Genomic DNA, 25,779 nt, shown 5'->3' with positions numbered 1-25,779 from the left:
GCTGTGGCCAGGCTTCCGCATTTCCACAGAACACAGCTCTCAGGAAAGGTTATTTTTGCACTTCATGTTTGTTTACTTTCTCCTCAGTTACAACCTAAAATCATAACATTAAAAATTCATTAGTTTTTGTTACCATTTAACTTTCTTAGGTTGTTTATTGTAACCTTAGTTATACTAGTGCTATAGAAAAATTTATGACCCAAGTACAAATCTGATTTTGATTGGATCAGAGTAAGGAATGAAGATTTTTCTATTTACTTTTGGGACTTTACTTCTTACTTTTTTGGCTATAGAGTAGTTAAGAAATTTAAAATGTGATTTAGTATCTTCTGATCCTTTATGCCATTCATGTATTACAGCAGAATGGCCTCAGCGCTGCTCTGCTTTTCTTTTCCCTCTAGTATTTAATCACAGAAATAATCACTCTGCTCATGTCTTTAACATGTTTGTTCAGAGCTAAGGATTTGTTGTGAAGAAGTGTCATCCTACTTTTGCTAGGTGGTACCTTCTAATAATCAAAATGAATATAAAGAAATTGAGTTGGATAGCAGATTAGATTATATTTAGTAGAGGGAAAGTTAAGCTTAAGACCATTTGTCAGCACCAGAGGCAAGCAATTAATATCAATGGTGTGATCTTTCAAGTTTTGACCACATAAAATAAAGTTGGCAACTTTTGCCAATACAGAACTACAACAAGCATGCAGCCAGGTAAATGTCGATTATCTGTGATGGTAAAGAACAGTGGTACCAGTTGTCACACATAGCTCATTCCGTTGTAATTTCTTGAGCCTAGTTGGTGCCAATTATATTTGGGGTTCTTGAGACACATCTCCCCATCCTGCATAAATCATCCATGCATTGGCCATAAGTGACTGTATTAAGAACAGCAGAGTGAATGAAATAAAACCAATAGGACTAATTCTGTCTTTTGAAAATTTTTACTTCTGATTTCTTCCATACATAAAGCAGTTATCGTAAAGGTTATGAGCTGATTTGAACAAAATAATAAGAAAAGCTCCATTTTACTTTAATTTCCATTTTATGAAAGGAATAGAACTGACACATTTAAAGCTTTTTTTTTTAAAGTAGTAGATATTTTTGAAGTGTCTAAAATACTAGGATATTTTATACTTGTGGTACTTGTGGTAGTGTGAGTGTTAGTGATTGCATTAGCTTAATTGGTGATTGTGAATATCAGGAATCTATACGTGGCATCCAGCCCACTAGTGAAGTTTAAATAGAATGAAATAGGAAGAGAGATTGTGTCAGTGTCTTAACCCTGTCAACAAGATAGTTGTCTATTTTTCTTGTCTTCCATTCGCAAAATATCAACCTTAATTTTAAATTAGGTAAATTTTTTAAAGTATATGTTGATGGGACAAGAACAATAGTATTTATTTAATCACAGTATAATTTATATGTTATATTGGGCTTTGTGTTAATTCATTTTATGTTTAAGAAAATGGCTCAGTGAGTAGGGCGCCAGCCCCATATACTGAGGGTGGCGGGTTCAAACCCAGCCCCTGCTGAACTGCAACCAAAAAATAGCTGGGCGTTGTGGCGGGCGCCTGTAGTCCCAGCTGCTCGGGAGGCTGAGGCAGGAGAATCACGGAAGCCCAAGAGCTGGAGGTTGCTGTGAGTCCTGTGACATCATGGCACTCTACCGAAGGCGGTAAAGTGAGACGCTGTCTCTACAAAAAAAAAAAAAGAAAGAAAGAAAATTACTCCTGTAGAACACTTGGAAAATCTTTTAGTGAAACTATTATATGAAGCTTTTTGGTGTGAATTTTGCTAAATAAATAATATGCTGCTATGTTTTCAGGGTGGTAGAAAGTATTTGGCTCCAAGAAATGTTTGTTTATACAATACTCCAAAGTAATAGAAGATTTTTGAGTGTCTTTTGTTAATTCAGTGAATTAATTCAGAATAAGTACTTTACATGTGATATAGGGAGAGTTCTGCTGTTATTAATGTAAAAGTTCTTCCAGTAAACAGCAATAGAATAAAAAATATTTCAATGCTCTGTGCTATAGGCTTTGTAGTATTATTTTTTTAGGTTTGGTGTAAGAATTTGCAGATCAATTCTTGGAACTTTGAAAGAATAAAATGCCTTTGGATTGTTCTTGGGTATCTTCCTTTCTTGCCCATTGTCTGATAAACTTTCAGGAATTATCTAATTCTTTTCACTTGGAAGGTTTTACTTTATTGTTAATACATAAAGTTATAAATGAAGCACAGAGATGAGATGAAAAATGTTTATTGTTAATTCTTAAAATACTATATAAATAAAATGAATATGCTTTAAAAGAATTTGTTAAAGTAAAATATATTTAGACTATAATTAATTTGTAGTTGTGATTTTATGATTTAAACATTTTATGCAAATAAAATCTACCAGAAATTTTTTACTGTAATTATTAAACTTAAAGTGTGGTTTCATTGGTAATTTTTTTTTTAAATTTGTCACCTTGAATGTATATACATATATATTAAAAATATATATATATATACATATATACACTGCACCAGATGTTATCACAACTTAGAAGTATTGCAAAAACCCACACAGGTACTCATCACAGTTCTTTTTCCCCAATCCAGATTAAGTGTGTAAGATTCAACCACATTTTTAAAAAAACTGCAAATATGCAATTCTTCTTAAGGACATTATTGGAAAGAAAACCAAGATAAATTGTGTAGAGTCCAGAACTATAATTTATTGGCCTACAGTAGAAGGGAAAAGGTTTGGAAAAGCTGATTATAAAAGTAGTAATTGATTAATTTCCTACCTTGATATTCAGGGAACACTGCTAAGAAAACAAGGATAAAAGGTACTTACCCTGGAAGGGAGTTTTTTAAAAAATGGCAAAACTTAACATACTAACATATTGATGTGTGAGTGTACTCGTGGTTTGACACCTGCTCCTGAGATCCTTGGATCCAGAGTCATTTTCCAGGTCCTGTGCTTCCTGAAGTTTGGATGCCAGCTTTGCCTTGTGGGGACCGTGTTTGTGTATCATTACATATCTTCTACCCTCTGCCAGTGCGTACACCGCCCTCCCCAGCCATTGCTTGAGGATATGTGACATTGCAGATGATTCCGTTTGGTCCTGGGGTCCTCTTGCACACAAACATGCCAATTCTTTATCCTAATGTTTGAAGTGCATACAGGTAATTGGCTGGTATTTTAATAACCAGCTCCTCTGATTCATGTCCCATGTCATGATTACCTGGGGGACAAAGGCAGAGTCTGTACCCCAAGAACACGCCAAACTGCCATGCCGGCCTTCTATCTTTCCACATAGTTTCTTTTATATATTTGACCTCTGAAATCTCATTTCCACGGTTAGTAACCTAGAAAACTTCTCCAGTGACAGATCATGATGATGATTTACAAATTCCTGTCTCTAGTTCAGACCTCCCTCTTGTGTTAAAGATCTGAAGTGCTGGTCACCTAATATACATTCTTTTATTCTTTTCATATCCACCGTGCTTAAACCCACCATCACAGACAGGGGTGATGGAAAGAATCAAAGAACCCCCAAACAAATCTTGATAACCCCACTATTCAAGTACATATTTTATAAGGAGTTCCTATGGATTAGACACAGTACTATTGATGTATTCTTTGAATTCACTGAGGAGAGTGAATATGTTTTTTACACTTAAAACTTTCTGTAAAGTTTTTACATTTTTTGATAATTTTAAAGTTATGTAGTAATTCTGTTTCCAGTAATAGTAGACCATGTAACTCAAGCCAACCCTCTTGCTGAGGACTAGAAAATCTGTATACAGATAAAATAACTGTGTTTAGGCACTGAGGAATTTCCAAGAAAGTGAACAATTAAGAAGCCAAGATTTGGAAGGACTAAAACCACAAAGGTGAGTCCTCAACGGCACCTGTAATGAAGAGGCAGCTGAGGGCTGAGGTGCTACCTCATCAAAAGGAGGCTGGGCCAGGGTGGTAGAAGGAGAGAAAGCTCAGATCTTTTTAAAAAACAGAATATTTTTTAAAAACCCCATAGGAGTCAACTTTATTTGGATCAAACCTGAAAATAAAAATGAAATGAGTCATTTCCTAGGAAAATATTGTTGAATAAAATCGACTCCAATAGACAAAGAGAAAACTAAAACATACATAATTTCTATATTTAAAGAGAGGGATAGTTGTAAATTAGTATATAAAAAGTGTAAGGTCTCAAAAGCAATAACGCTTCTTTTTTAATAATGGTCAGATTTGGATATCAGTTTATACTTGCCACATAAAGCTAATGTTTTAAGTCAGATGTGGTGACGGTGCCTGTAGTCCAAGTAATTTCACTGGTTAGTTCTATCACACACTTGAGGGAAAACTGAACCAGTTTTACAGAAAATAGAGAAAGAAGAAACACATTCTAACTTTTCTTCTAAGGCCAGTGTAACACTAATTCCTGAAAAGATACTAAAAGAAAATCATAGGCCAATATCCCTATGAACAAAAATCCTTAGCAAAATATTATCTAGTTGAACCCAACAGCATTTCAAAATGATATGACACATTAGTAAGTGGAGTTTATCACAGGAGTGCAGTATTGGTTTGATCTTTGAAAATCAATGTTATTCTTTATATTAGAAAAAAGGAAAACTGTCAGATCAATGAATGTAGGAAAACATTTGACAAAATTCAAAACCTACTTATTTATACAAACAAATTGATCAAACTTGGAATAATGGGGGACATCTTCAAGACGATCAATGGCATCTATAAAAAAAGTGGCTGGGCATGGTGGGTCCCGCCTGTAATCCCGGCACTCTGGGAGGCCAAGGCAGGTAGATAGCTTGAGTTCATGAGTTTGAGACCAGCCTGAGCAAAAGCGAGACCCCGTCTCTACTAAAAATAGAAAAAACTGAGACAAGAGGATCACCTGAGCCCAAGAGTTGGAGATTGCTGTGAGCTATGACGCCACAGCACTCTACCCAAGGTGACAGCTTGAGATTCTGACTCAAAATACAAAGCAAAACAAAACAAAGCTACAGTGAATATACTGAATGATGAAATACCAAATGCCCTTCTCCTAAATTCAGGAGAACAAGGTAAGGATATCCACTCTTACCACTTACATTTAACATAGCACTGGAGGTCCTGGAAGTTCAATAAGGCAAGAGAAATAAGTATTGAAAAATAAAACTTATACTCACAGATGACATGACAGTATACATAAAAAATCTGCATTGTGTGTAATCCCAGCTATTTGGGAGGCTGATGCAAGAGAACTGTGTAAGCCCAAGAGTTTGAGGTTGCTGTTTGCTGTGACGCCACAGCACTCTACCCAGGGCAACATAGTGAGACTCTGTCTCAAAACAAACAAAAAAATCTGCCTTCTTGCTTGGGTATGGTGGCCAACGCCTATAATCCTGGCACATTGAGGGACCAAGGCAGGAGGATTGCTTGAGACCAAGAGTTTGAGACTAGCCTGAGACCCAATTTCTGCAAAAAAAAAAAGAAAAAGTAGTCAGGCATGGTGGTGTGCGCCTGCAGTCTTAGCTACTTAGGAGACTGAGGCAGAGTGGTTGAGCCCAGGAGTTTGAAGTTGCAGTGAGCTGTGATGAGGAAATTGCACTCTACCCCAGACAACAAAATGAGCCTGCCTCCAGAAAGAAAGGAAGAGAAAGAGAGAGAAGAGAGAAAAGAAAGAAAGGGAAAGGGAAGGAAAGGAAGAGAGAGAGACAGAGAGAGACAGGGAGAGAGAAAAGATTGAAAAAGAAAGGAATTTACATTTAAGAAAGGAGTTTACAGAAACTATATGTGAGTTCAACAAACTTTCTGGATATAAAGTAAATTTGCACAATTTAAGGGTATTTGTATATTTCAGCAGAAAGCAGTTTGAATATTGAAACACATTTACATTGGTACACATATCAGCAAGCATGAAATATTTAGGAATAAATATAACAAAATATATGCAGAATCTTTGCATAGAAAACTGTAAAACATTGAGAGGAGTTAAGGAGACCAAAATAAACAGAAGGCTATATCATGTATATAGGTTGCAAGATTCAATATTTGTAAAAATGACAAGTCTCTCCAAACTGTTTATTGCAAGCAAGCAATTCCAGCAAACTTTTATTTATATTTTATGGAACTGCATAAGTTGACTCTAAAATTTGTGTAGAAATGCAAAGAGCCAAGGCAATTTTGAAAAAAATGGTATGACACACTCTATTAGATGTCAAGAACTGTGGAGGAATAAACATCATGCTTCCAAGGACAGTCACCGGTTCTTAACACATCAATGGAAACGCTGAGAGCAGACATTCTCCTGGCAAGCCTAGAGAAATCTTGCAACTTGGAGGCAAGCCCCTAGGAACTCAGTATTCTGGAATGAGCTAAGATCAGTTACTCGACAGTAAGCAGGTGTTAAACCTTAAACATCTTATGGTACTTCATTGTGGGAGTTGTGGAGAAAGCCCGTAGTTTCCTTTTTGTGGTCTTTAAACACATAGCTCCTGTAGGTCATTACTCAGCACTCTTCACACCTGTTATTCCCCTCAATAAATAGCTACTATAAGGGTTATTTGAGGATCTCCTGCACCTCTGTGAGCCTCACCTCTTGCAAGCTTGTACTTTTAATCTGCATCCTGGCTGTTTCCTTGGAGCAGCTTCGACAAAGAACTATTATAAAATGAGAATGGGTAAGGCAATATAGTATTGGCACAAGGATAGACAGATGTACAGAATTCATCGCCTTTGTTAAACCCATACATGAAATCCACTGAATCCTGAAATCCACTCAGCCCAATTCTCCCTCTAGTTTCATTCTGGCTTTGGTGACCTGACAATGCTTAGTACCTTTCTTCCTGGCCTAGAGGAAGTGTTGCCTGGCTCCGACACTGTAGCATTGGGTGCCTACGAGATCATGCCTGGCACTTGTGCAAGCATTACCCCAATAGGCCAGGTGAGGGTATAGTGGGAAGGCACCTGTCTACAAGCCAGGAAGAGAGCCCTCGCCAGGAAACAAATCTGCTGGCATCTTCTTCTTGGACTTACCAGTCTCCAGATCTGTAAGAAACAAATGTCTATTTTTTAAGCCACCCAGTCTAAGGTATTTTGTTATGGCAACTGGAGCTGACTAATGTATACTGAATAGTTTTCGAATAGTTCCAATACTGTAAGAATCTCGTGTGTTAGCCCTTTATAATCCCCTTCCACTTCTAAAATTCTGTCATTTCAATACTGTCATATATAAATGGAACTTTCCCATATATACCTTTTTGGCCTTGGTTTTTCCATGTATCAAAAAAAGTTGTTCTTTGTTATTGCTGAGCAGTATTTCGTGGCATATTTGTATCCCAGTTTGTTTAACCACTCAATGAATTAAAGGATATTTGGACTGATTCCAGTGTTCTCCTATCACAAATAAAACTGCTATGAATGTTTGTGTACAGGTTATTGGTGGGCATGTAAGTTTTCATTTCTTTAGTATGAATGTCCAAAGTACAAATGCTGAGTCACATGTTTAGTTTTATAAGAAACTGTCAAACTGTTTTCCAGAATGACCATACCATTTCCCATTCCCAGTAGCAATATATAAGTGTTCCTTTGCATCCTTGCCAATGTCACCACTATTTTTTTATTTTGGTTGTTCTGAAAGATTTGTAGTGACATCTTATTGTGGTTTTAATTTACATTTCCCAATGGCTAATGATGTTAAACAACTTTTCGTAAGATTACTAGCCACCTATATATCCTCCTTGGTAAAACGTCTCTTCCTATCTCTTTCCTATTTTTGAATTTGATTATTTGTATTTTACTTTGGAATTTTGAGAGTTCTTTATATCCTACAGATTAGTTCTTTTTTGGATATGTGGTAAGCAAATACTTTCTCTCTGTCTCTAGCTTGTCTTTTTAACTTCTTCTCATGGACAAAGAACAAAAAGAGTTAATTTTGATAAGGTCCAGGTTACCAATTTTTTCTTTTATACATTGTGCTTTTGGTGACAAGTTTTTCTCACTCTAGGTTATGAAGATTTTCTTCTATATTGTTTTCTACAAGTTTCATTATTATGTCTATGATAATCTTTGAGTTATATTTTATTTAAGATGTAAAACTTAGGTTGAGGTTCAAGTCAATTTTTTTATTACATCATAGCTGCATACATTAATGCAATTATGAGGTACAATGTGCTGGTTTTATATACAATTTGAAATACTTTCATCAAATAGGTTAACCTAGCCTTCATGGTGTTTTCTGAGTTATTGTGTTAAGACATTTATATTCTACGTTAGTAAATTTCACATGTACCCTTGTAAGATGCACCGTAGGTGTGGTCCTACCAATTATCCTCCCTCCACCCATCCTCTCCCCTCCCCTCCCTCTCCCCTTTCCCCATATATTCTTTCATATGAAAGCTATGACGTGGTTTCATAGTAGGGCTGAGTACATTGGATACTTTTTCTTCCATTCTTGAGATACTTTGCTAAGAAGAATATGTTCCAGCTCCATCCATGTAAACATGAAAGAGGTAAAATCTCCATCTTATTTTAAGGCTGCATAATATTCTATGGTATACATGTACCACAATTTATTAATCCATTCATGGATTGATGGGCACTTGGGCTTCTTCCATGACTTAGCAATTATGAATTGGGCTGCAATAAACCTTCTGGTACAAATATCTTTGTTATAACGTGATTTTTGGTCTTCTGGGTATATACCTAGTAGAGGAATTATAGGATTGAATGGCATATCTATTTTTCGATCCCTAAGTGTTCTCCAAACATCTTTCCAAAAGGAACGTATTAGTTTGCATTCCCACTAGCAGTATACAAGTGTTCCCTTTTCTCCACATCCACGCCAACATCTCTGGTTTTGGGATTTTGTAATGTGGGCTAATCTTACTGGAGTTAGATGATATCTCAAAGTATCTTTGATTTACATTTCTCTGATGATTAAGGATGATGAGCATTTTTTAGTAAAAGGCAAAAGATTTATACAATCTGAAGAGAAACCGGAGTATGATGAGCATTTTTTCATATGTCTGTAGGCCGTGTGCCTGTCTTCTTCAGAGAAGTTTCTCTTCAAGTCCCTTGCCCACCCTGAGATGGGATCACTTGTTCTTTTCTTGAATACATTTGAGTTCTCTGTGGATTCTGGTTATTAAACCTTTGTCAGAGACATAACCTGCAAACATCTTCTCCCATTCTGAGGGCTGTCTGCTTGTTTTACTTACTGTGTTCTTGGCTGTGCAGAAGCTTTTTAGTTTGATCAAGTCCCAGCAATGTATTTTTGGTGCTGCTTCAATTGCCTGGGGGTCCTCCTCATAAAATATTCACCCAGGCTGATTTCTTTAAGTGTTCTCCCTGCACTTACTTCTAGTATTTTTATAGTTTCATGTCTTAAGTTTAAATCTTTAATCCAGTGAGAGTCTATCTTAGTTAATGGTGAAAGTGTGGGTCCAATTTCAGTCTTCTACAGGTCACCAGCCAGATCACCCAGCACCATTTGTTAAATAGGGAATCTTTTCCCCACTGAATGTTTTTAATTGGCTTGTCAAAGATCAAATAACAGTAAGTAGCTGGGTTTATGTCTCGCTTCTCTATTCTGTTTCATACATCTACCTCTCTGTTTTTGTGCCAGTACCATGCTGTTTTGATCACTATCGATTTATAGTATAGTCTCTGATCTGGTAGTGTGATTCCTCCAGCTTTGTTTTTATTTCTGAGTAATGTTTTGGCTATTTGAGGTTTTTTCTGATTCCATATAAAATGAAGTATTATTTTTTCTAGATCTTTAAAGTATGACAGCGGAGCTTTAATAGGGATTGCATTAAAATTATATATTGCTTTGGGTAGTATGGATATTTTAACAATGTTGATTCTTCCCAGCCATGAGCATGGTATGTTTTTCCATTTGTTAACATCTTCAGCTATTTGTTTTCTTAGAGTTTCATAGTTCTCTTTAAAAAGATCTTTCATGTCCTTTGTTAGGTAAACTCCCAAATACTTCATCTTCTTTGGCACTACTGTGAATGGAATAGAGTAATTGACTCTTTTTTCAGTGTGACTATTATAGGTATATATAAAGGCTACAGATTTATGAGTGTCAATTTTGTAACCTGAGACGCTGCTGTATTCCTCCATCACTTCTAGGAGTTTTATAGAAGAATGGCTGGTGTTTTCAAGATATACAATCATATCATCTGCAAAGAGTGAAAGTCTGATCTTTTCTGACCCTGTGTGGATACCCTTGATCACCTTTTCTTGCCTAATTGTGATGGCTAAGTCTTCCATTACAATGTTAAAAAGCAGTGGAGACAATAGGCAACCTTGCCTGGTTCCTGATCTGAGTGGAAATGATTTCAGTTTAATTCCATTCAATACGATATTGGCTGTGGGTTTGCTGTAGATGGCCTGCATCAGCTTAAGAAATGTCCCTTCTATACCCCTTTCTTATGTGTTCTGATCATGAAAGGATGCTGGATATTATCAAAAGCTTTTTCTGCATTAATTGAGAGAATATATGATCTTTGTTTTTTAATTTGTTTATGTGATGAATTATATCTATAGATTTACGTATATTGAACCAGCCTTGAGAGCCTGGGATAAAACCCACTTGGTCATGGTGTATAATTTGTTTGATGTGTTGTTGTATTCTGTTTGCTAGGATCTTGTTGAATATTTTTGCGTCAATATTCATTAGTAATATTGGTCTATAATTTTCTTTTCTTGTTGGGTCTTTTCCTGGTTTGGGGGTCAAGGTGATGTTTGCTTCATAGAATGTGTTGGGTAATATTCCTTCTTTTTCTATATTTTAGAAAAGTTTGAGTAATATAGATACTAGTTCCTCTTTAAAGGTTTGGTAGAATTCTGACGTGAAGCCATCTGGTCCTGGGCTTCTCTTTTTAGGGAGATTTTGTATAGTTGATGCTATTTTAAAACTTGATATAGGCCCGTTCAACATTTCCACTTCATTCTGGCTAAGTCTAGGAAGGTGGCGTGCTTCCAAGTATTGGTCTATTTCCTTTAGATTTTCATATTTCTGAGAATAGAGTTTCTTGTAATAATCATTAAGGATTTTTTGAATTTCTGAGGAGTCTGTTGTTATGTCATCTTTACCATTTCTGATTGATGAGATTAAAGATTTTACTCTTTTTTTCCTGGCTAGGTTAGCCAAAGGTTTATCTATTTTATTGGCCTTTTCGAAAAACCACCTTTTTGATTTATTGATCTGTTGTATAATCCTTTTGTTTTCAATTTCATTTAATTCTGCTCTAATTTTGGTTATTTCTTTTCTTCTGCTGGGTTTGAGATTGAAATGTTGTTCCTTTTCCAGTTGCTTAAGATGTCCCCTTAAGTTGTTAACTTCCTCTCTTTTTATTCTCTTGAGGAAGGCTTGCAGTGCTATAAATTTCCCTCTTAGGACTGCCTTTGTGGTATCCCAGAAGATCTGATCATTTGTGTCTTCATTGTCATTTTGTTCCAAAAATTTGGTAATTTCCTTCTTAATCTCCTCTATGACCCAGCTATTATTCAGCATAAGGTTAGTTTCTATATTTTTGTATAAGTATGCAGATTCCTATTGTTATGGAGTTCAACTTTTAGTCCATGATGGTCCAAAAAGATGCAAGGAATAATTTCTATTCTTTTAAATTTGCTGAGGTTAGACTTGTGACCTAAGATGTGAACAATTTTGGAGTATGTTCCATGGGCTGATGAGAAGAATGTGTATTCAGTTTTGTTAGGATGCAATGTCTGGTTAATCCAACTGTTGAATGGTTAAGTTTAAGTCTAAAATTACTTTGCATACCTTCTTTTTGGAGGATCTATCCAACACTGCCAAAGCAGTGTTGATTTGGTAGTGAGATTTGGCAGTGAGAAATCAGAGATTTCTCTGATTATTATGGTGCTGGAGGAAATCAAGTTGCTCATGTCTGTTAGAGTCTCTCTTATAAATAGAGGCATATTCTGGTTAGCATAAATGTTAATAATTGAAATCTCATCATGTTGAGTGTTACCCTTAACAAATATGAAGTGACCATCCTTATCTTTCCTTACTTTTGTTGGTTTAAAGCCTATTGTATCTGCAAATAAAATTGCAACACCTGATTTTTTTCTGCTTTTCATTTGCCTGAAATGTAGATGACCATCCCTTCACCCCAAGTCTATATCTTTTAAGGTAAGATGAGATTCTTGTATGCAGATATCTGGCCTGAGTTTTTGTATCCAGTCAGCCATCCTGTGCCTCTTTAGAGGACAATTTAAGCCATTCAAATTAATTGTAAAATATTGATAAGCCTGGTAGAATTTTGGGTATTGAGTTTTTTGAAAGCCTGGTGGACATTTTTAATCCTTTTGCTAACATGGAAGTTGGAATTTGATCAAAAGTTTCTGAGTGAGTTTACTTTTGTGGTGGAGGATTGAGCTGGTCTTCATGGAGGATAGGTCTGAGAATATCCTGGAGTGCTGGTTTAGTTATGGCAAATTTCTTCAACATATGACTGTCATTAAAGTATTTAATTTTTCCATCATAAATGAAACTCAGTTTCACTGGATACAAGATCCTGGGTTGAAAGTTATTTTGTTTTAGAAGATTAAAAGTCAATGACCACTCTCTTCTAGCGGGAAAGTTTTCAGCAGAGAGATCTACAGTCATTCTACTATACTTCCTCTTATAGGTTATGGTTTTCTTCCGTCTGGCTGCTTGCAGAATTTTCTCCTTCATTTTAACTTTGGCGAAGTTAATTATAATGTGCCTAGGAAATATCTTGTTCAGGTTGAGTTGTGCTAGACAGTTCTGAAACTGTCTGCTCTCTGAATTTCAGAATCTCTTGGCATGTCTGAAAAGTTTTCCTTCATAATCTCATGAAGAAGATCCTCTGTACCTTGTGAAGCAACTTCATCACCTTCAGGGATTCCTATAAAGTGAATATTAATTTTCTTCAAATTATCACAGAGTTCTCTGAGAGAATGATCTGTTTTTGCTCTCCATTTCTCTTCCTCTTTGAGAGTTTGGGAGTGTTCTTAAGTCAATTTTTTAAAGACTTTTTTCCCCATTAATTGCTTTAATCCTTATGAAAAATCAGTTAGGAATATTTATAGGGGCATACTTCTGGGTTTGCTTTTATGGTTTATTAATCTATGTGTCTATCCCTCTGCCAGTATCACAATGTCTTGATAACTGTATCTATACAATACGATTTATTAAGTAGAATGGTTCTCCTAGCTGTATTATTCAAGTTTGTCTTGCCTGTGCTTTTTGATATAAATTTTAGATTAAGTTTGTGTCTGTCTACTAAAATCTTTGCAGGGGATTTGAAGACTACAAATTGCAATAAATCTATAGATTAATTTGGGGAGGCTTGGCATTTTTACTATGTTGGATCTTCCAGTTCATGAACATGGTAGGTCTTTATAGTAAAGTCTTTAATTCCTTCATTGGTGTTTGGTACTTTTCAAGTTCCTGTTCCATTTTGTTAAGTTTATTTATAAGTATGAAATATCCTTTAGAATGATTGTAATAGTATAACATTTTTAATTTCAGTTTCTTCATATTTATTGTTAGTATATAGAAGTATGACTGAAATTTGTGTGTTTATCTTGTGTTTTGAAACCTTGCTAAACATCTGAGTTTTTTTTTTTTTTTAATCTTTGGGATTTTCTACACAATCATGCACCTGCTAATAGGGATCGTCTTATTAATATTTCTTTCTTACCAATTGAGGTCAGACAACTAAGTCCATTAACTCACCTAGAAAAAGTGCTACATACCTCATTGCCAAATATCGCTGTGGTCACCTTCAAGGTACTCCCCTTGGGAAGACTATTCCAATGCCTCGTCTACCCTTCAAAGCAATTTTGGAACTCTTTTTTTTTTTGGAATGGCCATCAGAACCATAGTACAAGATCTGACAATTAAGTTTGTAAACTCATCTTAGAAAAAGTGCTACATACCTCATTGCTGAATATGGCTATCTATCTTCACCAGATGGTCAAGGGGAGTACTTGGAAGTGTATTCCCCTGATAAGAAACTGAGTCTACTTGGATGCTAGTTTTACCTTAGTGTCAGAAAGCATTTTTTAAATAATTTAAATCTAAATGGCAGGTACCAGGACAAGAAATTGTGAAATGCACACTAAGAAAAATCTTATTATGTAATAAATGTAAGAATGGCTAGTGGAGGATATTGAGCTAAAATGACGGGCACAGTGGCGTTCTATTCCTTTGAATTTTAAAAAGTAATTTCTTACAATTTATAAGATTAGCTAGTTTAAGTTTTATTTTCATATGCTAATATGAAGACATGTAGTGAAATCAAAACAACTAAAAAAGCAATCAAAGGACGAGTGATGAGATTTTTTTTTTTTTTTTCAGAAAAGTTAACGATTTTATTTTCCTTCAGATAAACTCTTCTGGTGATAGTTTATAGGAAAATAAGTATCTGCAAGTAAAAGAAACCATCCAATAATCAAATCTTCGAATCAGAATTTTAATGCTTTCATCAATGTTACAGCATTTACTTTCTTCTTACTACTAAGGTAATAGCACCTTCTAAAATGATTTTAATGCAACAAATCATTTAGATGGACAGATTGTAACAGTCATGTTTTACAATGGACTCATTTCATCTTCCAGTCATTATAATGACATCTCAACAGCTACAAAGCAAGCTAACATGAGTGCTCAAGCAAGTATCCTGGGATGTCTAATCCAGAATATAAACTTCTGGGGAGTGTCTTCCCTTTACCATTTAAATGTTCAGTTTTTAAATCTGTAGGCTATTTCCTATTATTCAATTACATCCTCTTAAGAGGTTTTATAATAAAATGAGAATTAGGTGCTAATGTTCCTTTAGCTTTAGCACTTAAAAAATAATTTATTCACCTAATTTTAGAAGGACTTCAATTCAGTTATATTTTTAACTCTGTCACTTTTGTTCTTCACATCCAATTTGTCCTTTCTTTCTAAAGTAGTTAGACCATTCTGTCTACTCATTAGCCACATGCCTGTTTTAAGATTTCCTCTTTTCTCTAAGAAACCCTATGTAACTCCATGGTTCTCCCAAACTTAACTATTTTGAAATCTAAAGCACAGCCTTACGTTGTTGGAAAGAAGGTGGATGAGATGACAAGGCTAGTGAAAAACACTAGCCAGTGCTAGGAGTCTATTTGTGGACTTGGATCCATCCTTGATTCCACTGAGCACCTTGCAGGTGGATATTCAAGTAAGTCTTGGGCTATGTATCTCAGTTCCTCTGTTTTAATACTTGTTACCAATAAGCGCTCTTTTGCTAATTTTTGCCAGTAAGCACTCATTACCATTGTTCTAGGTAGAGTATGAACATCTCAAATGTGGTCTTCCTAAATTTTTTTCTTCAGGTTCCACATGGCTCTTTTCAAGAATTAAGTGGCCTATATTTTACCAAGTATGATTTGTGCTGTTTTCCAACTCTGGATCTCCAAATGTGCAAATCTAAAAGATTGTGCTCCGTTACCACATGCTACCAAAAAGAAAAAAAAAAAAACAAAACACTGTTTTATCTAATTTGATTTTTAATGCTATTAATAATGATTTAGTTTTCAAAGAAGCAAATAATTATAGACAAGAAAAACATTGCTGAGATGGTGCCTAGCCTCTTAGGTTCAGGCCGCTGCTGACCTACCTAAGAAAGAAATGTATATTAAATGTATATTCATGGTATCTTCATTATTATAAAAATCAGAGTAATATGACTAATCAGGAAATAGCAATAATTAATTTTATGACAAGGAATCTGTCAGTATTTCAATCTCTTTGTGGGGGAAAAATAAAGGAAAACACATGTTTTGGGGAAAGAAATATGACAAGAAATGCCCACAGATGCAATTGACCAAGGGAATACATCTCTCCAAAATTAAAGGTACAAAGTTTATCACATTTAATTTTCAACAGTTGCCACTTTTTAGTTGTTCTCCCAATTTAAGGAAATAGATTTCTACCTTATTCAGGAATCACTAGAAATTTCATCCAGTTAGAACAGTGAATAAGTAGTACTTTGTGATACAGGTGCAAAAAGTTGTTTTCAACCAAGATCTAGGACATAATTGTCCATAAAGTGCATTTCAAATAGAAGTACTCAATAGGAGAGTAATTTAAAGTGCAATGTACAAGGTACTTTAAATAGTGCAAAGTTGCTGAATATATACATTTTATGTACCAAGTCCAAATAAAGCAGGATTTTACCTAACCCTAAACTAAAGAGAACAATGGAGACATACTCTCACATTTTTAATCCTTTGCAGGTAAGACTATTTTGGCCTATCTGTGTGTATGTATGTTACTGTGACCTAAATATGTAAATCATTCCTTGATGTTTCTGCAAATGCCTGCAACTGGTTTTTTAGAACTTGAAACCTTTAAACACCGACAGAACTATGCAATCTCCTCTTCAATACACAATTCCACTTCAGGCTAGCATTAGGCTTGCAATAATGGTTGAGATAGTTCCCCCTGCATATCTTGTAAGGCAGGTGTTTGACTGTGAATTAAATGTTTAATGAAAATTACAGAAAATACAATCACTATAATGCTGCCAAGAGAGACCCCTATGAAATATGGGTATGACTCCTCTTGCTCATATTCTGGTTCAACACTCCCAAAGAGGAGCGTAGTACTCTGTGTGTAAGGAATTGCCCCTGGAGGTGCTGAACTGAGCAGATCCTGGACATTCCTGAGCGATCCATTGTGTGGCATGGCGGTGATATTGAGGAGGTGGCACAGCAGTGGGTACAGATCTGTGGAGTTCATGGCTTCTTTCATGAAATTCTTTCTGAAGGCAGGCCCGTGGGCTAAAAATATTGGATGCATTTCTGCTAATGCATTATCATAACCGTGGTTGCCTACTGCATAGAGAAAACGCATGAATAAATTAGCCAACCAGATGGCATCAAAATGGAAATAACTGTACAGTCAAGTTCTGAACTTAAATGTGAATTTCATCAAATTTGACGGTAAAAATAATTAATCTTTTACAAATAATCTCTGCTGTTGTCAACATCACAGTTCACTTCAGGAAATGAAAATTCAAATGACCACAAATCTTTCTCCCAAGCCAACCCTACCTTACGCAGCAGAGAAAGAAGAGTAGAGAGCAAAGCTGAGCCAAGTAAGCCAGATAATTGGAACATAGTAGGTACTGCATTTGCTATTCAATCAAACTAATTTTCAGCAAGTACAATCCCTACTATGTTCCAATTATTGTTCTGAAGATAAAGGGATAAAGATGCTCTTAGTCTCAGTCATGAAGACAATAAATTCTGCCATTACTAAAAAAAGAGGAAAAAGAATAAAGACAAAACAAAAGTGACCACAAAAATCTAATATCTAGTTACAGCTACAATGCACTACTAAAAAACAAAGGTCAGTACTTGTATATAAGGGGAGAACATCTTAACTTTGATGGCTCAGATCAGGATCCAGCTTAGCATTGTATGTACTTTAGTGTGGCTATACACAAAGTAAAACTTCAGTAATCTTCTGACATGTATCAAGTGATGCAAAATTGAAAACAAAAGCCACATTTCAGAGCCTACATGGTACCAAGACACAAGGCAAAGAAGCCACTGCCATTAAGATAGCAACCTAAGAAAACCAATAGGTTTTATTACCATGGCGATGATTATGTAAAGTGATGGGGATTTCGTCTTTACATATTATGACTGTAGCAAAATATCACATGTGCCCCGGATATGTACATCTAATATGTATCGATTAAAAAATGTTTTCCATTTACAAAATAAAGGTGGACAGAGGAATGACTATAAGTCAGTCTCTACTCCCTGTAACTGCTACAGGGAAATACGGAATGGGAACACAAAACATAGCCTTCTCTCCCCTCCCCACAAAAGTCCCTTGACTGATTTCTTGGAAGTCATGAACTGACCCTCTAGTCATCTCAAAGTAATTTGAAATTTTCCTGGCAAAATTTATCTAAAGAAGTCATTCTAAATGCCATTCTGCTTTGAATTTATTTAAGTAAAAATAATGCTGGACTTAATGAATCAATAACTATCTCACAAATTATATGCCATTATATAATTTATAATTGATTGGATGGTTGCTGTGTTCGTTTAGACTCTCAGTCATGAAGGCAAAGATAATTCTCCCATGTCACATTTATTAGAAAATCAGATTTAAAATTAAATTATGACTAATATAAAATCTTTCCCAGGAATAGGGACTTTGTTTTGTAATGTTTTGTTTTGGCTTTCAATAGCCCCTACCATAAATGCTTGACTTACTAGATAGTATTTAATAACAGATGTCTAAAGACAGGCGTTTTCAAACGTTAGCGTGTGTGAGACTCCTGTGGCCAGGTAAAAATATGGACTGCTAGGCCCTACCCTCACAGTTTCTAATTCAGAAGGTCTGGGTTGGGCCCAAGAATCAGTAGTTCTAACAAGTTCTCAGTTGATCTTGATGCTGCTGGGCTGAGGAACACACTTTGAGAATCACTGCTTTTGGACATTAAGGCTTAATTATCTTGTGGCACTCTGGCTGAGAAGGACTTCAGTGGACAACATTCAGTTATTTGTTGAATCGATGAACATAACATAAAATAGGAGCTTTAAACGTTTTCTATCAAAAATAGATGACCAATTTATTGTCACTGTAGTTCACCAAACCAAAACTTTTAGAGAGTTCCTTAAACTTAGATAACTATGAAAATCTCAAAAATCACAGTCCTTTTTTGAGCGAGCTCTAAAATAAGAGCTACCTGCACAATACATGAAAATTTGAATATATAAAGGTGGAGATCGTTCTCATGGCTAAGGAAATCACTAAAGGGCTCCTTAAAACAGTTTCCCTGGCATGATTCAATATAGATTTTCAGATTACTATCAGTATGTCAAACCTGTCTTAAGAACCAGAAACCATGTTTTGATACACATCTGGTGCTAAGAGTAGTGAACACACTGCAGATGCCATTGTCAGGCAACTGCTTTCCATTTAGAACATACAGATGATAGGAACCCAATTCTACCTTAAGGAACACTTTAATATGTCTCATATACATCAAGGACCAATAGCTAAAAAAGCATTTCGGTATAGTTAAGTACTGACACAATGTGGTCCCTTCAACATTCAAGAAGCAGAGAGTAAAAACATTAGTAAAAAAACCGCTGCATTATCCATAGCTTCCACTTTAGTGAAACATGAAAAACGAAGCAGAATGGGAAGAAATATGCAACATACTTACACAGAAAGTCTTCCGACTTATTCCGCAAAATATACCACCCTTCATCAGCCACTGCTATGATGGGCTGGATTCGACTGTTGTATTTGTAATGCCATCTTTCTGGAAGCTCTTCTTTTTTGTAAACAGTAAGATTAGGATGAGCATGAACTAGCGCTTCGTAGACTTCATCAAATTTGCCTGAAGAGAAGGTAGGAGGGGTACTTAGAACAAGAACTCATGACTACAATCAAAGGAGCAGGGGCAACAGACTCCCTGCTGAGGTGGAAAGATAGCAAGCCCAACATAATGGAACATGCAGATTAGAACTCCCTCCTCTTGCCGGGAAGGAACCTAGGGAGGAGAAACTGAAAAATGATTAATCTTCTGTCATAACTAAATTCAACTTATACAATTCAGAGAGGACATTACAGAACTAGAAATCTCTGGTCTCTAATTTAAAGACTTGAATACCTCTATACACACATATTTATTAGCACTAAGTAACATGTCCAGGGTACTAAAATACTTCAACAAAAACAAAGAGCTAGGTTCCCCTGGTTATGAGTGCAGAGACAGAGAATCTCTAGCAAGAAAACACGGTAAGTACAGAGGAAGCTGGGAAAAGATAGGCTGGAGGTGAAAAGCAGTCTGGGAAATGGAAACGTTCTCCAAATACTGGAGGTTGTTTCTTCCTAACGGCATGGTCTTTTATTTGTTTTTCAAGTCCATTCATTGAGGCTTCAATCCTGCCTCCACATCCCAAGAGAATACTGTTCCAATTTTATAAGAGAAATTAAAGGGTTAATGTAATTTCCTTAAGCAACATGAAAAAACTTGCTATTGGTTGAAAACTGTGTAGGTGCACTCACTTATTTTAACATTACTGTTTCCTATGATTCTCTTAATTTCCCTCCGAAGGACAGAATTCTAAGTTGTGAGATATTCCTACTTTTCAAACTCTGTTCTCTCATCTGATAACCTAAACCCAAGAGGAGATAAAATATAAGAGCAGGCCTGAGTCCCGTTCTGCCACTTACTTTGTGACCTGGGGATGTTAAACCGCTTGTCATACCTACCTCCATGGTGACGGAGATAATGCCCAGGTGACAGGTGTGGTATGAGAATTCTAGAAGTTTGTAAATATTATTATTACTTTCCCTATTCATAAATAAGGAAAATAAATCTGAGATTAACCGAAGCTCTTTCTCCTTCTTATACACCACTGCTTCCCAATTAAGCAGGTCCTAATTAAGGGTCTATAGAAGGCTTTAGGGATTCCATGCTCACTGTAATTGTATTCATATTTGTATGCAGCCGTGCATCTCATTTTTTCTGAGAAGGGAAGTTATAGCTTTCATATTTTACGATTCCAAAATGGTTAAAATCTACTACCACATATATAGAACATCAATTTCAATATTCTAGGAAAAAATTAGTCTCTTAAGAGATTTTGTCTTTTCAGCGTCTAAAGACTAAATTCCAGACTATTACCATGACACAGGCAAGTTCACTAAAAAGGCACAGAAATAGAAATCTCTATTCACCTAATTACACCAGGCAAATACAGATCTGGCCTCAGATCACCACTCAAGTCAGACTTACCTTCTTTAGGCAAGATGGCTGCTACTGGAGATTGGTCGATCAGGGTATAGTGGTCTTTATCCAGATATTGGTCAAGTTCTATCACCCTTTTCTCAGAACACTGGGTCATTCCATGATCACTTGTGATGATTAGGTTCGCAACATTCCACAACTTGGCCTTTTCCAGCATTTGTATGAGATATCCTAACTTGTTGTCAATATCTGAAATAACAGGCCCCATGAGTGGACTGTCAGGTCCTAAATGGTGGCCCATATCGTCAGGGTCTTCCCAGTAGAGAAGACCAAGATTTATGGGCTCCTTTGATGTAAACCATTCAATAATTTTGGTAACTCTGTCTTCAAATGAAACGGACTCATCGTAAGGCATGTAGTGAGTAGGAAAGGTCTTATGTATTTTTACATCTGCTCCCGGCCACATGGCTGCACCACTAGTATGTCCCTCTCTCTGATTTGTGATCCATATTGGAGTTGCTTCTTCCCAAAAGTCAGAATTGTAAATATTCATGTGATCCAAAGAGAAAGATTTGTTTAGAATAGGGTCAAACATGTCATTTGCAACAATCCCATGATTCTCTGCAAAGAGGCCAGTTACCAAAGTATAATGGTTAGGGTAGGTCTTTGTAATAAAAATGTTAGTAACTTGCTTTACATGAACACCGTACTTCATAACATAATGAAAATTGGGTGTTGGAACTTTATATAAGTAATCCCAACGGAATCCATCAAATGAAACTAGTAGAACCTTTTGCTGGTCTGGTTGGAGAGAAAATGTGGTTGAAAGAGTTAGTGCGGCAAGTATGAAGGACACTAAAGGACATTTCCAAGTCATTTTCAAAGCACTGGATCAGTTCAGTGTATGATATCTGTAGAATAAACATATGGAAGTTAATGGCAATAAATTTATTTTGTATACCTTACCCCAAACTCAAGAGTGTTGTTGCTTAGTAATCCAGTCATATCATAAATCACAGCCTGAAAGAATTATGTTGCAGAACTCCCTCTAGGAAGAGAGACTTGGGGCTACATGTATAATAAAGTTATGAAGTTTAGTTTCATTTCTAAAACTTTCCAAGAATTTATCCAAATGTTCTTCAGAGGAACTATTTAAATGAGTTCTCCGACAGCATTTTAAAATGTGATATAATTTATATACAACATTTCACAAACATTTTCAGGTTGACCTAGACTTCTTACTTTTAATCAGAAACTTACAATAGTCAAATGCCTTTGAACACATTTATCATTATGGCTAGACCAATAGTAGGAACTTAGCAACAATGAAGTATGATTAGCGAATCCAATGATGTTGCTTTTGAAAATATATTAATATATTCTACATATACTCAAAGCCAACTCCTATGTTTGCTATCAGGGTTAGAAGTATTAGTATAGAGAAAAGAGACAAATCTGATTTTTTAAAGTGAAATAAAACTGATGACATTCAAACATATTTATGAAAGGTAATCTGCATTCCTTTATTAATAATCAAAGTATAGCCTTCCTTAAAGAATTAAGATTCTAAAGTAAGCAGAGGTAGAAACATAATTCTGAAATTTGATGTTGACTTTTTAAATGTCAAAATGAGTCAACAATTAATAAGTGATATTTGCAGGAAAAGCACTTCCCAGGATTAAATCACTTTGGACCAAGGTTGTTTGGTTTAAAAAAAATCTACATATATTTCTAAAAAGTTTGTATTATATTCAAGAAGCTTATAAGAGGCCATACAGGTAAACAATAGATATGTAAATTTTGTCATTTCTCATCAGGCTTGGATACCAGGCAACTTTCTTCTGTTTTCTCCTTTTCCTGTGTATTATTGCATGAAGGTAAATTGAGCCGACCAAAACTGGGATCTAACCATACTTTGTGCAAAGAAATCTCTTAAATTCAACTTTTGACATCTTCCCAATTTGAAAATGCTAAAGACATTTTTTTTTTTTTTTTGGCCGGGGCTCGGTTTGAATCCACCACCTCCGGCATATGGGACTGGCGCCCTAGCCCTACTGTGTTGAGCCACGGGCGCCACCCGCTAAAGACATTTTTAGAACTCAAAAATAGATCCTGCTTTGCCTTGCTGTCCTATAGGCATTGGTAAATGTAAACTGCTAGGCATGTTTGCTTCGCTTTGGGGAGCACAAACTGTGTACGAGCTGAGCGCAATGATTGTTTTGTTTTTAATGGCGTTTTCACCACACCTAAGTATTAGGGACAAACTGAAATCGTTTTACGTACTCATGTTAAGACAATGGTTCGGCGCCTGTGGCTCAGTCGGTAAGGCGCCGGCCCCATATACCGAGGGTGGCGGGTTCAAACCCGCCCCGGCTGAACTGCAACCAAAAAAAGAACAGCCGGGCGCTGTGGCGGGCGCCTGTAGTCCCAGCTGCTCGGGAGGCTGAGGCAAGAGAATCGCTTAAGCCCAGGAGTTGGAGGTTGCTGTGAGCTGTGTGAGGCCACGGCACTCTACCGAGGGCCATAAAGTGAGACTCTGTCTCTACAAAAAAAAAAAAAAAAAAAAAAAGACAATGGTTCAAAAATGAAACTTAAACTATTTTTTAAACGGCAATATTTTTTCCAACGTTGGAAAGAACATTAAAAATAGTTGCAATACAATAGGGAATTGCAAATAGGGACCTGCAAATATATTTACCAAATATCTGCCTGAGGATGGTGGTTCTCCTTCTCTTTCCTTATCCTCTGCCTTCCTAACACAAGGAAGGCTAGTCTCAACCGAATGTAACTTAAGGCTACAAAGAGAGAAAATCAACTATATGAAACACCTGATTTTCACCTATTCAGCAAATGTGGCAAGCAGGAGAGAGCTGTTTTTCTGAGACCAACGAAGTAAGCAAAGATGAAGTGCTGTCTAAAGCTGAGGAATATTTGGCGAAAAGAACCAACATTATCACATAGGCGACACAAAGCAACGAATAGAGAGGTGGGGGGGCGGAGATGAAAGACATCACTTTTTTTTCTTTTCCATGCACAAAGTGCTTGACAAAGCAGTGGAATCCCTGGATCTGGGTTCAGATTTCTCTGGATGCTTCCAGTTCTTCCTCCCTTCCAGTCCTCCTTCCTCAGCCTAGGAAATCTGGAGGAAAGTGGAGCCAATTAAAGAGAAGAAGAGGGCAAAAGGGTAGGTTAGTGCGCGGGCAGGCGTCACGCAGAGGGAATGCATCGCCCCATCTTCTCTGCCAGAAGTCCATCCTAGCCACTGGAAGGGTCGCAGGGCAGGGGACGTTCCTACTTCCCAGACCTCTCCACCACCGAGGCCGGCAGACGTCTCCATGGGCTCTTTAGACGTGCAGTGCCAAGGGGGGCGGATAGCTCTGGAGGCCCAGAGGTGCCCCTTGTGGGTCCCCGGGAGGCAAGCCGCCCACCCCGTTGGACTCTTACCCTCGCAGCGATGAGGTCAGTCGGCATCGGTCTGGGGCGATGGGACGGGGGCCTGGAGGAGGCTCCCTTCCGCAGGCCGGAGCTAACCGCGGGGAGGGGAGGGAGCGAGCAGCGACCCAGGACCCGCACCAGCGCACCTGCACGCGACCCGGGCCGGAGCACCTGACCCCCACCGCCCCCCGCCGCTCGCCCCACCTCTTGGCTCCTATTGGCTACCAGGGATTGTCGCCTCTGCCCGGGTTGCCGGGCTGAATTCAGGCTCCGCGGAGTGGCTGCACCGCCTGTCAGTCAGCGGGAGGGGGCGGGCGCCGCCTGGGTTCGGAGGAGGCTGCGGGAGGAACCCTCCCGGCAGAGGATTAGGCTGGACCCGGCTGGGAGGCCAGACCGGTGGAGAGGCCGCCGGGATAGTCTTTTGGGGCTTCACGGGGACCTCTCACTGGTCAACACAAAACCTGTCTACAATGTGCCTCTCTCAGGCGGCAGAACTGCTGTGGTCAGTGATGCTGGGAGATGATAAAGTGCCACCCCAATGGTTCTCTTACTCTGACACGGTTTTTTAAAAAGCGATTTGTATTCTGAGCTCTTGTCTCAAGTCCCCCACCCTTACCCCTTATTACATGTTGGTGATGGCCACACCATGAGCTTTACTCCGAGGAACAGTGGAACACCTGAGGATGTCCATGGGATGATGAATTTCTCTTTCATTCGTTTTCTTCATTAATTGGTGTTATCTGATTTACCTTTGAAAGGATTTATTAATGTAGCCAATGTGGAAGCTCCTACATTTGTCCAGGTTTTTGCAGTTGAGGTCTCTAAGGGATCTTCAAGATCTTCCCTCAGGTGCCTAGCATAGCACCTAAATCTGCACAAATTAAACCAAGCCAGACTCAGGATTAGGTTAATTAGCGCAGAGAGGCTAAACAGCTTGCATCTGGACCCCAAGCTACTTCTAGTGTTGTTTACAAATAGCCATCGAAGCTACCAATTTCAGGCCTGATTTCCCTTTCAGGAAATCTTCAAGCACTTCTGGCTTGTTAGTGGCTGTGCTTCTTTCCCTGTACTGTGGGAGATTAATTTTTCTTTTTAAAATAATCCATAGTAGTGTTCTGCCTTGGGCAATGCAGGCAGGTTTGCCAATATGATCCCAGCTGTCTTTACCATAAATTATAGCAGTGACATTGGGCTGCTCTGAAAGAATTTGTCCATCTCCACAATTCCCAGCCCTAATTCTGACATAGATAGAATTCTAATTCTGACTGCAGTGGGCAACAATATCTGCTTGATTGTTGCAATTTAAGTTTTGACATCTAATTCACTGGTAAAACTGGGAGCATGTCTGCAGCAGTGCCTTTGGCTCTTGCTTGGAGCTCACCTCCCTTGTCTGGGTTAGTGAAGCTGTAAAGTGATTAAACATTCCTGCTGATATTTAATTAAACAAGGCAAATATTTTTTGTCATAGTTTTTCCCTGTCAGCGTCTAGTAGAGGGACAGTCACAACCCCAACCATCACTACCTCCTAATTGGGTCACACCATCCCGAAGGGCATCTGGGCATTCTGCCATGGCCTTGTATTTGTGGTAACTTG

At 37.4% G+C, this 25,779-nt stretch overlaps 1 protein-coding gene across 4 annotated transcripts; it reads right to left on the bottom strand.

The window, feature by feature from the left end:
* Window positions 1-14,447: 14,447 nt before the first annotated feature.
* ENPP5 (ectonucleotide pyrophosphatase/phosphodiesterase family member 5) lies at window positions 14,448-24,370 on the bottom strand. Of its 4 annotated transcripts, none has more exons than XM_053603408.1 (5): window positions 24,195-24,370; window positions 23,579-23,889; window positions 20,799-21,661; window positions 19,218-19,394; window positions 14,448-16,860 (listed from the first exon to the last, which is right to left on the bottom strand). In XM_053603408.1, exons 3-5 carry the CDS (start codon window positions 21,625-21,627, stop codon window positions 16,436-16,438), a joined length of 1,431 nt encoding a protein of 476 aa, XP_053459383.1. In that variant the 5' UTR covers window positions 21,628-21,661; window positions 23,579-23,889; window positions 24,195-24,370; the 3' UTR covers window positions 14,448-16,435. The 4 variants fall into 4 exon arrangements, with proteins under 4 accessions (XP_053459383.1, XP_053459381.1, XP_053459380.1 ...); XM_053603406.1 differs by having other exon boundaries at window positions 23,590-23,889; XM_053603405.1 differs by having other exon boundaries at window positions 23,765-23,889.
* Window positions 24,371-25,779: the final 1,409 nt, after the last annotated feature.

Source organism: Nycticebus coucang, chromosome 9 (genome assembly GCF_027406575.1).
Source record: "Nycticebus coucang isolate mNycCou1 chromosome 9, mNycCou1.pri, whole genome shotgun sequence".
In the NCBI taxonomy this organism is placed as follows: domain Eukaryota; kingdom Metazoa; phylum Chordata; class Mammalia; order Primates; family Lorisidae; genus Nycticebus; species Nycticebus coucang.
The sequence above is the reverse complement of the archived record's forward strand: the minus strand, read 5'-3'. Positions and strand labels throughout refer to the sequence as shown.

Coding starts and splice junctions, on each gene's coding strand:
- ENPP5 (XM_053603408.1), bottom strand. CDS start 21,627: ATGACTTGGAAATGTCCTTTAGTGTCCTTCATACTTGCCGCACTAACT. Junction 19,395..20,798: donor AGCCATCTTGCCTAAAGAAG/GTAAGTCTGACT, acceptor CCTTCTCTTCAG/GCAAATTTGATGAAGTCTAC. Junction 16,861..19,217: donor TAAGTCGGAAGACTTTCTGT/GTAAGTATGTTG, acceptor TTCTCTATGCAG/TAGGCAACCACGGTTATGAT.